Source organism: Eurypyga helias, unplaced genomic scaffold (assembly GCF_000690775.1).
Source record: "Eurypyga helias isolate BGI_N326 unplaced genomic scaffold, ASM69077v1 scaffold28087, whole genome shotgun sequence".
In the NCBI taxonomy this organism is placed as follows: Eukaryota; Metazoa; Chordata; class Aves; order Eurypygiformes; family Eurypygidae; genus Eurypyga; species Eurypyga helias.
Genome location: NW_010262798.1, coordinates 13980 through 32087, shown reverse-complemented (window position 1 = coordinate 32087; position 18108 = coordinate 13980). Strand labels below are relative to the sequence as shown.

General features: G+C 39.5%; 1 protein-coding gene across 1 annotated transcript in view; it reads right to left on the bottom strand.

Moving 5' to 3' along the window:
* Positions 1 to 1295: 1295 nt before the first annotated feature.
* THSD4 (thrombospondin, type I, domain containing 4) overlaps positions 1296 to 18108 on the bottom strand; it is a gene marked incomplete at its 5' end in the record, with an annotated part of 27556 nt that continues 10743 nt past the window's right edge. The window contains 5 exons of the mRNA XM_010155854.1: positions 1296 to 1694; positions 3078 to 3222; positions 6641 to 6820; positions 9423 to 9596; positions 17857 to 18030. Coding sequence (XP_010154156.1) covers positions 1552 to 1694; positions 3078 to 3222; positions 6641 to 6820; positions 9423 to 9596; positions 17857 to 18030 — 816 coding nt within the window. The remainder of the gene's footprint in view (positions 1695 to 3077; positions 3223 to 6640; positions 6821 to 9422; positions 9597 to 17856; positions 18031 to 18108) is intronic.

Below are 18108 nucleotides of genomic sequence, written 5' to 3'. Positions count from 1 at the left end.
TCAATGGCACTATTGGTTTGGGAGTGCCATCACTGGGAGTGATATCACTGTGAGTGACATCACTGTGAGTGACAACATAATTATTAAAATGGTTTCTCAACCCGGACCACAGGCACCTTAGAAAAAGATGCACAGTCGGGTATCACTAATTTACAAGCCGTATGCTGCAATAAGCAGCTGAATAAGCAGAGGTGTTTATTTTTTTCCTCTCAGCCTTATTTACACATTTGAAAGACCTCTCAAGTACAGGCTAGAGAATGTGCAGATAATGCAAAACCTTTCAGCTGCACTGCACAGCACATTCTATTTGCTTTTAGCAAGTCCCAAGGCTGAGTACTGTAATTGCAGAAATGAAAAATCACCACCTAAATTCAGCTCTAAGTCTGGAGCCATTCTTGAGTAGTAGAAAAGGAGCAATATGAATAGATCTGCGGGATGAAACATTGACTAAAAAACCCTAAGTATGTTGTAACGACTGATCAAAACCCCAACAGCATCAAATGCTAAGATCTCCTTTTTACAGACACCCAGCTACTACACACACACAGTAACAGCCTGTAACAGACTAATATAAAGCAGAGAGGCCTGCACCCTTTGGTGGTTGTTTCATAACCTGGTGACATATCCAGACTAGGCCTGGACGGAGTACTTTGGTACGGTAGTTGTTAAGCAATAGTGCAGAGACAAGACATAAGGCAAGACACCAGTTCACTGAACCAACTGCCCTACAGGAAAGAGACCTTGCCAGTGGAAACAATCACGTTCCATAACAGCCAAGGCTCCTCACCTTTCTGGTAAGCCTGTCTCACTGACAAGACTGAAAGGGCTAGACACTAGTGGCACTCCGGTAGGTAATGTATTTTAAAATCCATACAAAATTAGAAAAGTGTAACTTCAAGCATGTATGAATTAAATATAAAGGCACTTTTTGGCAGTCAAGTGTATATATAATTTGCTGCCTGAGGACGGGAAGTTAGTTAAAAGTACAACTGAGAAAGCTTAACAGTGATTCTAATTTATTATGAATGGATTGAAGTAATTAAAAAGAGAGGTTAGAGTGCTAAGAAACTGATGATAAGTGGGTCTTCAAGGGTCTGGTTCTTTGTGAAGCAGTTTCTCATGTGCATGTTTCATTGATTTAGTCATCTAATTTAAGGCAGTCCAAAATACCAAGTGAGAGTAAGCACTTAGCAGCTGCATCCATACTGGTCAAATATCTCCAGTAATTTCCTGTGATTGATTCAGTTTTCATTAACTTCACAATACTAAGGATGGTATGTTCTTTAAATAATTATCTGATGAGCAGGTGCAAAGAATAGTATCATTAAAATCTATTGCTTTAAAAAGATCATGGTTTTACAACAAACATTTAAAAAAGATAACTGCACAATAACTGTAACTGAAAGGGTGTGAGATTTAACCATAGTCCTGATGCACTCAGCAATATAAAAAACATCTCTAAGAAGCTAAAACCTGTTGTAGTCAAAACAGTAACACTGTTCAAGCTCCTTCCAAAGACTGACACTGCTGCTTTCAGTAGAAGAGTATTTGTTATCTGCGTCCTAGAAACCCTGATTGTCTGTTTGCCACGCGTGTACAGGATGCACAACAGGCTGTTTTGTAATAGGTGTAGACACAGAGCCGGGCCTGAACCACCACATTGCAATTGTAGTATTTATCTTTGCAGTTCTCATCTGTGGAGAAAAAAAGAGAGAAGAAACAGAAGAAAACAGTATTAGAGCAACAAATGACCTATTCCCTTTCTTTTTACCACGTAAAACCCCCTCGGACCTGTATGTAAACATTGTCAGGTTAAAATAGGCTACCTCTGCAAGTAAGTTAGATCATGCTAGATTTTCTATGTATACCATAAACATACATAAAGCTGTGAAAGAAATGTACCTATCCCCATTTTACTGTTGTGGGGGCTTTGGGGGTTTTGTTGCTGGTTTTTTGAAACACAAAATTTGTCTTTATAGACTTGATAAAGGTGATAGGAAAGTCTCTAGTATTATTCTCTTAGTACCTGTCCACTTCATTTTTAGATTCACAGGTACCTACCTCTTGTGACCAGCACCTGCAAATATTACTTTCAAGTACTGACAAATCTAAATTCTGGAATACAGTAAGCCATTTCCCTCCTTACAATATTACAAATGGCTTAAAAAAAGACAAAAGCTGGTGTTCTTAACAGTGTCCCTGCAGCCCTCCCCAAAGCTAGGATTTGCTCTGTTCACATTTTCAAGTTTTCCCTTACAACCAACAGGGTTAGAAATACTTTTAAAAGGACAACTAAGATTTTCTTATGGTTATGTATGTGATCACAGAAACTGAAATGTTAAGAAAAAGACTGTATGACAAACCACTAATAGCAGATGTAAAGATGAGCAGTACTGTACAAACCTGTTTTAAATAAATAACAGCAGAAATACAATATGTAGGTTTTAAAATAATATTGGTATACCAGGTTTTTTATATAGTCATCTTAAATTTGGTTGAAGAATATTCTTGGGTAAAAGTTGTTGTAGAACATAAGAGTTAAAGCTGTTACTAAATAATTGCATCTTCCTTTCCCTAGTCATTCTTATTACTATTAAAATCAAATCTGTATGAGATGAATGACTAATCCCAACAGCAATTTATGTGTAGGTATATATAAAATTGCTTAATTGCCCTTAATGTCTTAGCTTAATGTTACTGATTCTTACAGAGCCTGTCACCAAATACAGTATACCATACATGATCCTTCTTTTGTTTTAAAGACTCTGCCAATAGAAACATTTGAGAATGCAAGGAGACTGCATAAAAACACCCTGTATGTACCATTTTCACAGAAGCAGATTTCTGACGTCTCAGCAACTTTATAAGTAAGCTGTTTTTTTAACATGTTACAAGGAAAACGTTTTTAATTGGAATTATACTCTCCTTTTACACCATAGAAGATAGCTGTGTTTTGTGTAAAAATAAAACCCCAAACTTGATTAAAAAAATACACTCTAAAACCTCTGCGAGATTATTAAGTATTTTCTCCACTAGATGGAGTTCCGTAGTTAGAACAGAAGCTTACTCTTCCTTACCTATTTCAGGGATACAATCCTGTGTGTTACATGGTTCTTTTTCTTCAGGTTTTAACTGTGGGTCACACTGAGTACTGGCTGCCATGTCATCCGATAGGCATCGTACCTCTCGAACCCGAAATCCTCCTTCACAGGATTTGGAACACTGAAACACAAAAGCTGAAGTTCATGAAGACCATATGAGATGTGTTAATAAAGGAAAGAATAGGAACCTGGAAGCCAGAACCAGGTCTCGCTGCAGCCTTTTACCAACGTCACCACTTCTGTTGTTCCTTGTTTTCTAACTATGAAGTCCTTAACATACAGTGCAGTTTCATTAAAGGTTCAATAACAGTTTTTGGAAAGCAAATGTGGTACACACTACGCAACTGAAAGCTTGCTAGAGGACTTCCTTTTCTGGATTTATTAGCTGGCTTCTTGCTTCTCTAATTAGTTTTGTTCTTCTCTGCTTACCTCCCAAATCTACTCTTTCCACAATGTTCACATTTCTTACTGTAAGAACTTCCTGCTCTGAACTTGACTACCTGACCGCACTGCCCTTTTGCCTCTATTTATATACAATCAGGAATGATTTTAATTGCCTTTTTCCTGGTGCTCAATTATTTTTCTCTTCTTGCAGTACAATAATTTTACTAAGAATTATAGGTTTCTTTGAATTTCTAAAGAAAACATTTCTGTGCTCCTTCCAAAATTGTTATGAAGCCAGAGACTTTTGTACTTGCTTGTCACGGTATTTTTAAAGCCAATTATTACACATTTCTGCTCATACTGAAGCAAATCCCCTGTTGACTTCAAGAATTTCGCCTGAGTGGGGTCTTTGAGATTTGGCTCTCTGTCCATTTTGACCTAAATGCTCACAAACTTGATTAAACCTGGGTCATTTATAATGATTAAAACCTTAACAGCCCTAAACCACTAAGAATGTTTTCTTTCTGACTTTGTTGGCATAATTATTTCTTTTCCTAATGTTACAAAAATAGGTTATTACTATCATAAAATCAGATATTGCAGCAAACTAACTAAAATTCTCAATAATATATTCTTAAATTTCTCTTTCATCTTTAAGTACAACCTTTCCCCACTTTAGGAAAGACATAGCCCTGTCTTCTGAGTAACAGAACACTTGAGGTTTTTTTAATGTAATTGCTCTTGTTAAATGCCTGCATAGAGCATTGTAATTACCCCACATCCAATACTAAGAACTTCAGGTTTGTAGAGGTCTTAAGCACTTAAAATGGAACGAAGGCAGAATTTAGATGTTACATACAAGACACTATATACACAAACCCCAGCATTCTGCTTTAGCCAGCCAGTTAACCTCCATGACTGGGGGGCCTTTCTACCCTAGGCCACAGCAAAAGTCTGCTGAAGATACGAACTGGACAGTTTCAAAACCAAGTACAGGGGCTTTGAGCCAGCTATTCTGCTCACAGCTAACCCCATAATCCTTTCTCTTCAGGTCTAACAGTACGAAATACCATCTACTCTGTTGATAATGGTAACCATACCAAGGAGAATTGGAAAACACCTAGAACATGATGTTGTAAAACCTCAGCTAGCACACATATTTGTTCCTCCAGTGATCACGGTCATGCAGGCTTAAACCTTTAATGATGGTTAGACACCACTGCTTAGGAAGTAGGCACTTAAACAGTAACAGGGTATTTTTCTAAATACCTTTCAGATTCTGAGCCTTAGCACTTTGTTTCTTCTGTGCCTGCCAAACAGAGCATGCGTTTGCACTTTTAGAAGGAATCTATCTGCTGCTTTCGATGGATGCAGACCATCTCTTGTGGCTACACACCTGCCGGTTCACATTTGAAAATGGGCTTGCTAATGGGTTTGCTAAGGGGAAGTTGTTTAATCTAAACTAGCAGCTCAGTAAAGAATCCGAAGAATTTCCAGCAGTATCAAAGAACATAATTCAATCTACTTAGCTTTCTTATGAACCTAACTTGGATATTGTTTTCAAATAAACATTTAGACCTGCAATTAAGGAAGTAAAATCAAGATTCCCTTCAGCTGATTTATTTTGTTAAAACCATTCTACCTTGTTTTCTGCTTTCTAGTGCTGCCAGAAGGCCAGTCAAATAATTGAGCTTGTAGTAAAAGTGAAAACCAAAATAATTTCTCTCTTTCAGTCATGTAGATGAAGTATTTCCAAAGGTTCCTGACTAAGGGAACTCAAACTAAAGGCATATGAAGTGCTTCCACATTTCAGAGCTGCCATTCTGAATTTGACTCAAGGCTCAAAGAAGTGTGTAAGTTACTGCATTAGATATGATGTCATCTGAGTAGTTTTCACACCATTGTTCCTTCTAAGATGAAAACGGACTTTCTGGATTTCATTTAGGAGAAAAATGGTGATTTTTTGGTAAAAATCTAGTAAGTTTTGTCAAGTATAGGAAGTGATGGAAAGATACACGAAGCCAAAGCACTTTGTGGCACTGGTGAATGTAGCTGGTACACTTCCAGGGGAAACTGAAGACACAGGAAGCTCTATGGTAAGTCTTCCCCCAGTAAAGTTCTAAGTACTACAGTGAAGAGTTTACAGGAGAATCATGGAATGGTTTGGGTTGGAAGAGACCTTAAAGATCACCCAGTTCCAACCCCCCTGCCATGGCCAGGGACATCCTCCACTAGACCAGGGTGCTCCAAGCCTCATCCAGCCTGGTCTGGAACACTTCCAGGGATGGGGCATCCACAACATCTCTGGGCAACCTGTCCCAGTGCCTCCCCATCCTCTCCAGGAAGAACTTCTTCCTGATATCTAATCTAAACCTCCCCACTTTCAATTTAAACCCATTACCCCTTGTCCTGTCACTACAGGCCCTTGTAAAAAGCCCCCCCCAGCTTCCTTGTAGCCCCTTCGGGTACTGGAAGGGGCTATAAGGTCTCCCCGGAGCCTTCTCTTCTCCAGGCTGAACAAGCTCAACTCTCTCAGCCTGTCCCCATAGCAGAGGCGCTCCAGCCCTCTGAGCATCTTCGTGGCCTCCTCTGGACTCGCTCCAAGTGGTCTATACCCTTCTGATGCTGAGGGCCCCAGAGAACCCTCACAGAACTCCAGGTAGGGTCTCACAAGAGCAGAGTAGAGGAGGAGCATCACCTCCCTTGACCTGCTGGCCACACTTCCCCTGATACAGCCCAGGATACGGTTGGCTTTCTGGGCTGCCAGCGCACACTGCTGGCTCATGTCCAGCTTTTCATCCACCAGTACCCCCAAGCCCTTCTACAGTAAAATATTACAGTAAAACTGACTTTAAAAACTGAACACTTCCCTCATTCTTTATTAAATGCTCTGTAATTTTAATGAAACTAGAGGACTGAAAAGAACTTCTTAGTGCACTACATCGCCTCATTAAGGGGCAAACCAACTTTATAAAAAAAGATGATTGGAAGAAGAGATCAGTGATGAGAAGACAACTATGCTGTGTCTCCTTCTGGTCAAGATACTTCCTAACTTTGCTAAGAGGGAAGAGGTTTTATGCAAGTGTGTTTCCTTTCAATATACATGGAAAAAGATGTATCAAACAAAACTGGATACAGAAAAGATATAGACTTACTGTGCTCCATTCTGTATGAAACCACTTAGATCCACAGGGTTTGAGGTAGCAGGATTGCTGGCTGGGAGGTTTTTCCAAATATGAACATTCATAGGGGTTCAAAACATCAAAATTACCTTCAGTTTTCCTAACACAAATGACTTCTCTCTGTTGAGTTCCACTGCCACATTCAGTAGAGCACTGTATCACAGATCAAAAAAAATGGTGGGATTTGTTATTCTAGTTATGTCCTTCAACTTGTTTCCAAAGTAGCATGTTTCTCCATGTTATTTGTTTCTAAAATAAAACAACACACACAAATCTGCACACATATGCTTGCATTTTAAATTAATATTCAAACAGGAAAATTTGTGAAGTTTTGCTTATTCCCTATTCTTGGACACACACCCAGACACTAACATCCAAAAACCATTTCCTTACTTTTATATGTTCTTTCCTCAGTAAAATGAACTTAACTGTATCTTTCCTTCCATCACTGGCATATGTATGACTTGAAGAGAAGGGAAAAGGGTAAAGTATTCCTTAAGTTCCTGTGGTAGGGTTTTTTTCTCAGAAGCAGAACAGTAGCCTAGATTAACCTTGGGTTATTATTATTATTTGTATGCAGTACGAACATAGTAGCCAGCAGTCCCAGTTACAAACCAGGATAGAAAAATGCTGAAGGATATAGTAATGACTTAATTCATCGAGTGACTACTGACTATGATGTCAGGTATTACATTCTTAATTTTTAATCTTAGAATGGTTACTGTGGTTAAAACTGTAGTTCTGTGGATTTTTATTCCACATGGTACCACAGACTCAAACCACATTTCTAATTACTTTTATGAATATGACTGTAAGCGTGCCTTTGGAAAAAATTTAAAAGTGTAGTTTTTACCTGTAGCTACAAAAAGAAACTGGCATTTATTTTTCTAATAAAAAGAGAAGCATAACTTACTTTCTCCATAAACAGTGTCACTGCTTCTTGCTGAAGCAGGATTGTATGCTCTGCACTGAACTTTAGAAGGTTATAAGGTTAGAGCACAGTTTTGCAGCTTTACAAATCCCCACATTCTGTGTGGTTTCTAGAAAATGCCTTGATCTGCCAGGGTGTTCTTTTCATGTTTGCAAGTATCTATGTGATGCAGTGTTGGTTCCAGTTCTGAAAAGCAAATTTGACTCACATGGACTCTTACTGCTCATTTAAAGGTTAAATACACACACAATACTGTTCCTGGCACTTGTAAAGAGGTTTTTAGAAGATGATTCCAGCAACATACTGGTTTCTATGTTGCACAAATGACTATGATTTTCAAGTGCTTTTTCTAGCTTGAACCAATTAAATGGTATCAAAAGTGGGGATTTTGTTTATATTTTGGGTGGAATTTATATCCCTTTATCAGATACCCACAGAAATCTTTGGCTAAATGAAGAACCTTGCGATGAATGCCCCCCAGATGAATTCTACAGGATATAATGTAACTGCACTTTCTTTAACACTGAATATCTCTGTCAATGCTCTCTTTTAATGGTTCCTCCAAAAGACAGTATCTTAACTTTCAGCCTTAGCTCTAGCGGAGCATCTTTGGGAAGGTCATTCACCAATGCTCCCTCCTGCTCCGGTCTACTGACGGTCTCCTTTCATTTTGGTATTTAGGAGTCAGGATTGGGCTGGTAGAATACCTGTTGACACACACCTCTTCCAGATAACATACAGCAAAGACCGTGCATCAAACAATTCGATTTCATGCAAAGAAAGACGGTGGGTCAGCTTAACAGAACAGGACTTTGTAAAATCCAGAAGCTTTCTCACTCAGAACTTAACGGGGAGAGTTAGGATGATCTTACTGAACGCATCTCTCTGTGGTAGAAAGGATAGCTACAAAGTTCCTATTCACCTGCATGGAGTGGTGTATGGAACAAGGCCCAGATTTATCTGTTATTAGTATGTTTGAAATCTGAATTTGTTATTACTCTTACACCATACAAATAATTGTCACTTATTAGCATACTAGCAGCCCTGTAATCTCCAGTGTACCAGTTTAATTTCCAGCTCTTTATCACCTGGAAGGATCTTGGAATCTGAAATGCACAGCAAAGAGACTTTTCCATAGCAACTCGGTGAGGTGCTGGCACTGGCAGTTCGGAGGCTCTCTAGGCCATATGAGGGTCTACACAAAGGGACAGAAATGCCTGGGCACCAGCTGACAGCTTCTGAAATGCCTTTGATCCTGACAGCAGAAATGTTTATTTAGCAACTTTGAGATGTGGATCAAGGGAAGAGTTCACCTTGAGGGAAGAGCATCAGAATACAGGCCACTAACCAAATTTTGTTCTTTTCACCTATTATCACAAATTTCAGCACAACAATACTGAAGGTAAGTTTTGGGTTTAGCCACTGTTCTTTGACTTAGTTATCTTTTGGAAATTCCATACACAGAGATACATATATCTCCCTGCAGGTATGCATGATCACAAGGGCTCTACTTTAAAAGGTGCAAATCTGTGGCTCTAGCATTCACCTGAATACACGAAGCAGCTTTGTTATCTTTTGTTTTATACTGGGTCAGTAGATGAGAAATAAAAAAGAAGGTACAGAAGAAGAGGAGGACAAAATCTTATTTTCATCTAAGTAAATAAACAGTGGGTGCTGAATAGTATTTAACATCTGCACATATATTACAAAAAAAAATCCAAATATTCCACAGAGATGCAGAAATACCTTACCTTTATTGCACAAAAATACATTTTTTAAATTAAAATACCCACAGAAAACAAATACATGTTAGCTAGAGCTCACCTGTGTCCAGCCCCCAGCAAACCACTCCACTTTACCAGCACAGGGTCCATTGTTACAGGACATTGTTTCAGAGGGTCTGTTATTGCCACAGCCTTCCAGAGGCAGACTGCTGACATGGTTCGTCATGCAAACCACGGAACGCGTACGGACTCCCTCACCACATTCTGCAGAACACTGGGGAGCAAAAGGCAGAACACATTCACTACTCCGTCCTCCAGACTGCACGGTGAAATGAGGAGAAGCAACAATCATGAAAAATAAATGAATCTATGCCAAGCTGATTATTTTTACTTGCAATTCAGCTGTAGAGAATCGTTATGTTTTAGTACTTTTGAATACACTACAAGTAGTACCTGTCCTTTACAGTCACAAATGAAAGAAATTTAAAGAAGAAGTCTGCATTTTGTAGCTCTTTATTACCTTTCTCACTTTTCCTTCCTTCTTCCTGTCTGTAAATTCTTTCAGTTTTCATTTCTTTCACCTTTTTGCATACCAATTAACCGATCTGAGAAGGGATAATGTCAGTAAGCAGCTTTTCAGACAGCAGTTGCATTTCAGCCTTCGAACTGTTCTGTGAGTATCTCTGCTGCCCACTCAAGCTGGCAGCCAGGTGAACTTACACCGGCTAAAGGGATGAGGCTCGGAAGACTCTGCGGGTTGGGGCATTGGTGGTAAAATGACTATATAGCGCATCCCGGAACTTTTCCATATGACGAGTTGATAGAGTATGAGAGTGCGGTAAAGCAGAAAAATCTAAAAGTATTTGATAACGTACGGGTTCACACCCAGTATTTCAACTACAGAGGCCACGATAGCACCACTATTAGTGAGAAGGTTAATAACCAATACGTTCATTGATCTTCTCAAGAGAGACGAGTGACTGAATGTACAACTGCTTGCAAACTACTCGCACTCGCTCACACTGAAGTGTACCAGTGTTTGTGTGAAACGTGTACTCATGATATATTTACTCCACAGATACAGTACAGAAAAACATCTTTCCTGTCAGCAAGTTGGTTTCTTTCACAAGATGTTCAAACAGAAGGGCAAAGCTTTACTGAAATGGAATCCCTAGGAAACTAAGAAAGTAATTCAAATTTGCACGTCATTTTTTTAACAAACAAAATACAACTTTGGAACAACGAGAAAATCAGTATTTAAAGAGATGCTTATGTACTCCACAGGAATAGGAAAAAAATTGCTCATAGTTTGGAATGGTTTCTTCCTCCATCTGCAAGACTGAGTAATTAAGCTTCTCTTAAATTATGCCTATAAGTAGCATAATGAACCTTTTTTGTTGGTGGTATACAACAAAATTTTCCACTTTCACACAGATACGTAAAATAAGTATTACTTACCTCCTCAGCAAAACAGATTTAATGGCTAAGGAGATCTTTTCAAAGTAAGCTGGCAAAATCTTGAAAATACAAGAATGATGTAAATTGTGCTACTAGTGAACATTTTCCTGTTTATGTAAACTAAAACTAAACTCAACCCATTTCAAACAGCCAACTGCTATGTAAAATGGCTACCCTTCAAACCCACTGTAGAGAAACACATTTTGTGGCTGTTCATATTTTATCCTCGGCAAGTATGTTCAATTACATTATGCACCGAGAACTCTGCACACACTCTGCAAATACTTTTCTCATTTCTAAGTAATTTTCATTTGACAATCTAATTTGCTTTTCTGCTGTGCAAACCAGGGCTGGAAACAAGTTCAGTCTATAAAGTCATCCAGAAAATCTCCATAGCCTTGTGTTTTAAATGATTATGCATGAACTAGGCTTATATATCAAATAACAAAGGAAATACCAAATGGGAAGGTATAGGGTTGTCCCACCCTCTGCTGCAAGATTTTACTACAGATTAACTACCCTCAAAGGATTTACAAAGCAAACTTAAACCTGAATGTTTCTGCGTTAAGTATTTGGCTTTTCATAGGTTTTTTTCTTCCTTTCAGTAAAAATCTTCCATGTGAAAGCCATGATTTCCAAAGCCCAAGGCCGGGAGTAGGGAGCGTTTGGCTAGTGAATCCTTTCCCTTTGGTTTTCACAACTGACACACCCACTACTTTCCACTTGGCGCCATTGATTTGCTGCATTAATACACAGTAACTGCCATAACCTAACACTGTATGACATGAGGAACTTTCACAAGCTGCAACTTCTCTGTTCTGGTCCTATTATTAAAGATATTTCGTTTCACTGTCTTGTTTTAATTGGCAGAAATTCCTCAGAAACTTTAGTCTGTGGAACACCCTCCCTAGTTTTAAGAGGTCTGCCATTTCTTCTCTTCCTGAGGTCCTTCCCTCATGAGTTCAGTTTCAGAAGGTTTCCATTCCCATTAAAAACTAAAAATACCCACCCCCCCATCCAGTGCTCTAATAGTAGTCAGAAAACAACTCTAACAGCAGTCCAGGAAAATAAAGGTAGTTCCTCAAAACTTGGAAAACTGCAAGTGGAAGCCTGCATTTTTTTGTCACAGACACAGAGCATGGTGGAGCAAAAAAAACCACTTTAACAGTGCCAGTTCCCTTTCACTAAGGTGCCAGCCCTACTCATTACCCTCAACAGGCACAACAGACCATAAGAAAGAGGCAGCAGCAAATCTACCAGAACTCAAGAGTCCTTTCAGCCAGGTCTCAGCACCATTGCTAGCCTTAATTAAATTTTTAAATTACCTCCAGTTGAGTTCCAGTAAAACATCCCCATTTGTGCAGGATTTCTGCCTACCACACTTTAACCTTCATAATTTCAATTATTCCCCACAAGACAGTAAACTTTAGGAATCACATCTCCTGACGTTATACTACTACAAAAAATAAAAATTAAGATCTGTGTTTGAAATACATTTATGAAACTCCTCAGTATTATTTGACCTACTCTGAGAAAATCCCTTTCAGAAGGGATTTTAGAAGGATTATGTAACCTTTGTTTTCCCAGTAATAAACTAAGAATTGTATTTCAGAAGCTTGCTTCTGCCACAGTTCCAAGACTCGGGACATATTTTCAAAGGACATAAAACCATTGAGAGCAGCCCTGATTTCTTAAAAAATATCCTTATGTAGTGCCAAAACACTTTCTGATATCTGGATTTCAGTTATTTCCCTTTGGAGTGCATCTATGCACACAGTAGGTGCTGGATCAGAAGTCAAACGACCCTGTATTTAGTCTAGCAGATCCATGGTAACAAAAGTTTTGAAATATGGTCTAAGAATTTTTGGACACTTAGCTGGATCATGATTGCTTCTACATATGCACTTTTACTTCCCTTACGTGTAGCTCCAAACACTGTTGGTACCTGCATATTACTAATGCTTTCTGAAGTAAGTAACATTAGGGAACAGACCTCTTCACTGCTCTGGCTAATGTAATAAATATCACTTGCCTTAAGAGCTGTAAGGACTTCTCAGGCCCTGAGTGCACCAATATGCCTTCCTGGCCCTGACCAGCCTCACCAAACCCCCCTGCCCAGGGCCCAGGGTCTCCTGGTCTGTCAGTCCCTGTCTAAGCTTTATCAAAGACATCCCTGTACCCAGCCCCAGCCTGGGCACAGGTCTCCTCGATCCCTCACCCTTGGACTCACTTCCAGCTTGACCCTGGACCTGCCTGATAATCCACACTCTCGTTTGCCCCCACCCTGTCACCTAGGAGCCTGCCCTGCTGACCCAGCAGGGACACAGTGGGCCGTAGCTTGCAAGGCTCCTCCCTGCCTTCCGACGTGCATCTAAACCAGCTGAGTCGTGGCAATGGGAGGCCAGCTCTAGAGAAGAAAACAGCCTTCTCTGCCTCCTTCAAAACTCTCCTGGCTCTGTGTTTCATTGAAACTCATGGAGTGAGTTACGTATTTATACATAAAGAATGCAAAACTTCTATTTCCATATGATTCCCACATGAAATCAATGGAGAGGGGTATTTTATCTTGTTTTCATTTTATACTGAAAACAAATAAACATTGATAATCAAAAATAATGAAACGCCTGCACAAGCTCCGTGGTGGTCTCTCTTCCTTTGTTTTTTTCTAACAGAATCCAGGAGATTTCACGTGAGCTATCCAGATTTAAATAAAAACAGTGAAAGAAGAGTGTGGGCTACAATGTTCGTCCATGGTTCCACATTTAGCCGGTCACCAATCCACTTGTACGTGTTGGGCAATGATGTAAGACTGTGAGGAAGCAAGTGTTGATTTTTATGAGGCATACCACAGTGCTCTAATGGAAGATATTACAGAAGCATCGCTGTTACTCTTTTTAATGAAGAGTGAAATCCAGAGCATGCGCTTGATCTGTTTGATTTTGTTCCCTGATGTGCAGCATTTTTTCTTTCTTCCCAAGATCTTATTTTGGCTTCAGAATCTCATTAACATCTAAGAATTGTTTGTATTTTGGCTTCTTTTCTAAGTATGCTCTAAACATGAAATGAGAAACAAATGAACAGAGGAGATGGCAATGAGTAATAAACAAAAATGCAAGAGGGGAATGCTCCGGTTAGCTGGAAGGAAACACTGGTGAGTCTCCCATTGCTGTAAATCAGGAGAAGGCAGTTTCCCGCTTCTGACCCACAGGAGAAGTAAACTTTCCAGCAATTAGAGCTGTCAAAGAATCAGTCATGTGAAATGTTTGCAAGAATCTCATCTGCTCCCATCAATCCACTTCTGTTGCTAAGTTCAGTAGGGTTCACCAGCTTCACTCTCCTGATTAACGAGTGCAGCTCGGTGGAACTCTGCCGTTTTAACGCAGTGTGACATCTTCAGAGAATTACGAGACAGGAACCCATCTTTCTACAAATGCACATAAAAATATCACACAAGTTTGTCCAGACCCTCTATAATCAAAAGGGGTCAAAAGATCACGTAGAAAGCAAAGCCATGAAACTTCAGTTAATTCTCTTATTTATACTCAAGATGGAGCCATAAATGTAAAGACAGGCACCTACAAAGGAAGATGACTCTCACTTTGCTGGTAGAGACTTTTAACCTGTAATCTTTCCCCTTGAAATGAGTAAAAATTTCAGTTTCTCCAAGACTGAGCCTTAGGGATATCAGAATATGGTGTTTAGACTTACTTCAGAGACAAATACCAGAGCATATATATATTTTTCAGAAATTAGGGGTTTGTTTCTTAAGGATGAATTTCTTTCCTTCCTTCCTTTCTTCCTTCTCCACGTGTTCCACCAGTGTGCACATGGCAGCCATACAACTCATAAGCTTTGCAAGCCAAAAGTGTGTGTAACATACACACAATGGACTCTGATACCTGTTTATCAGAATAAGTCAAGAACTGTGTTACTTTAGGATCATGGAGGGGTTTTTTAATTACTTGGGATTAATGACATGTATAAAGAATCATTCTGTGCAGAAACTGAATCCAAGAAGGTCAATGCCATGGGGGGAAACAGGTGGGCCATAAAATACATAAATACATGTTGTGGGAAAATTAGGCAGGAGAACATGGCAAGAAGGCAGCCAGGTGCTATTTACGGAGTAAAGCTACATACAGCCCACCCTGGGAAGGAGAATCAACGGCTGTACACAACTCTGCGTGCACTCTGCAGGTTTGTAAGTGCACGTATGTCGTACTGCGGAAGTGACATTTAGGGAAATTTAACGCTATGATCTTCAAATTCAGAACCACAGAAACTGTTAGTGAAAATGAAGGCAAGTAGCATGGATGTGGATCAATTCAAACTTTGCAAGGTTTCAGTAAAATAAGAAAACTCAAAATCTTTCCACCAATCCTAAATTAGATCCCATCCTTTTCTTAAGAGTCATCTCTTTCTCTTCCTGTGTTAAGGAATATCCTTGTCAAATTCTGCACAAATATACATCACAGTTATCAAACCTTGAAATTGAAAATCTGTGGGCAGCAAAAACAATCATAATTTTTATGTTACTGTGCTTTTTCTTGATGTTTCGCTAATGAACCAAGGCTATATTGTAATGCCCTGTGCATCACATAAATCCGGACGTGGAAGTTTGCTGTATCCCTTGCTGAAAGAGAGAATGCTGAAAGAGATGCCAAACCCATCTCTGACAGGCCTCTGGAAATCTCTACCTGCTGCATGTACAACACCACACAATAAGTGTTTGCAAAACTGTTTCAGAAAAGTACAGGCCAGGCTTCTCTTATGGCTGTAACCAAGTTTGAACTCAAACATTTCAAAGTTCCAACATTCTCAAAAGTTAGAAGTTTTTTGCCTCTTATTTCTAGCCACGGCTGAAATGTCAAAATACAATGGGAAAGACTGTTCTGTGGTATTTCCAGCTGGGACTTGAAGTAGGCATGTAATAAATCTCACAAAGAAGGTCTGTTCTTGTGAGATTTCCACCACCGTTTTGCGGGCTCTAGAGGTTTGAACAAGCTTCCTTTAAGCATTTGAACTTCTGGCTGTTTATCTGAACCACTTGTGGCTGTCCATCGCTGATCTACGCTTATTGCTGAAGTGTGGCTTGGCTTAATGTACTTCTAAGGAATTGTTTGGGGGAATTAACACGCGAAGTCCATACACCTGGGAATGCCCATTTCTATTCCGTGACAGAATTTTCCTCTTGTCTTTCAATAGGAACACACTCCTCTACAAAGAGAGACTTCTGATTCTGAAAGACAACCCTTGAGAAGCATAAGAAGAAAGCCAGTGGCCAAAGGCCTGAGTTTGCAAAGCTACTGACTACTCCTATATCACACTGACTTCCACTGGAATCACTGCCAGGGAACGACTGTGAGCATCCGAGTTATAAGGTATGTGCAAACCTTAGAAGATTCTGCACATTCTAGCCTCAGTCTACTCTTTCCTGAAATAAGCTGTTCCTTCCATTCTCTCTGTGAATCCAACCCCAAACCCGCTGCTGGCAGAAGTGATGGTGAATAATGCCAACGACAGTAGCAAGCATTTGGAAGAAATTAATTTGTACACTTATATAAGCTGAGAAGGTAACAAAATCCATTCTTTACTCTATGACCCTAAAACCTTTGTGGTAAGAAAAAACTCCAACATTTTCCACATTACCTGCTTCACTTTTCTGTGCCATTTAATACATATAAATAAACATGATAACGTTCTACAGTCATATCTTTCAGCTACAAAAACTACTTTCAGTTCTGAAGAGGACAAAATATCAATGCAGAATAATTAGGAAAATATTGACGTCTTCACTAGAATGCATGTGCTTTACATGGAGGAGCTGCACTAGCTGATAGTACCTGGGCCAGTTTTTCAAGAAATACGTCTTTGAGAGTAGAATGCATTTTTCTCACTTACTCTAAAATACAACTTTCATGGCACTGTACACAGAACAGCTCTACAAGCTTAACAAAAAAAGGGTACTGGCATTTCCCCTACAGGAAAATCTTTGCCATTTGCACTAATACCTATACTTTACCTGGTAACTTTCTGTCTGTGCTGTTGTTGAGTGAGCAACAACTGGAAAAAAAAAAAGTTCAATTGACAACAACAAAGATTTATTAGTGTATACTTTTTTTTCTTTACAAAATCTAGGAGTTGTCTGGAGGCTGAAAATTTTGCAGGCCTTGAACTGTAGCAAGAGTCTGTTCAGCCTTTTTCAAATTATGTGACATACCAGGTACCTGTCCTACATTTCAGAGATACTACCAAAAAATGACCTAAATAATTAATCAATGAAGTTATCAAGGTAATCTTAGAGCTTCAAGGATAAATTATATTATTTGCCTGCCAAAACAACTAGTCAAAGGGAGATGCAATCAGGATTTTCTGGACTGAAGGCTCACTTGTCTACAGATGAAACTGATATGCAAGCATCCACAAGAGGGACCAAAATACCAGGCTTTTCTTACACCATGTTCATCAGCCTTTTAATGAAAGCAAATAAATATCAATACTGAACAACCCGGAGCCCAGTCATGAAACAAGGTAAATCACCTCTGGAGAATCTGACTCATTGGAATAAAAAAATACATCCATGTTCACAAAGTACAAAAGCCTCAATCAACCTTGCTTGAGTTTATTAAGTTATTCCCCTCTTTTCACAGCTATAGGATAATTATTTTATGGCTTGAACATAAACCCAGATCTCAAACTTCTATCCCTTAAAAAAAAACAGTAGAAAGTTTTAGAGTCTGAATTTTGAGACTCGGGGCTAAGCAAGGCAGAATAATAAATCTCAGCACACCCAATATTTTGGGAAGTTCAGACACAGGGCCAATTCTAAATCCAGATGTTTGGCCATGTACCCACACATTTGCCCTTTCTATGCATTCTTCTATCTAACACAAACTCAAGATGCCCTTGGGATTGTTATGTTTTGTTTGCCCTTGGCCGTTTAACAAATCAAGGATAAACACGGAAAATAACATCAGTCCTTTTATGGCTGGACAGAGATGTATTTTTTTTTTAAATTCTGATGCACCTAGGCTGTTTTAAAGATTTGGCAGCACAAAGACAACGAGAAGCCTTACCCTGTCACTCCACCCTGTAAGGAACCAGCTCTTGGCACAGGGACCCATGTCACAGTTCTCAATATCATTTGGCCGCAGCTTCATGTTACATTCCTCATCATCAACAATGTCTCCAAGGTTGCTGACACATTTCACATCTCGGGTCCTCTGCCCCACTCCACAAGGCACTGAACACTGTAACAAAAGGGAGGTTGCGTCAGGACTCCATGCACGAACTGCAGTGGTTTAGCTGGGACCTGGGAACGTACAGCT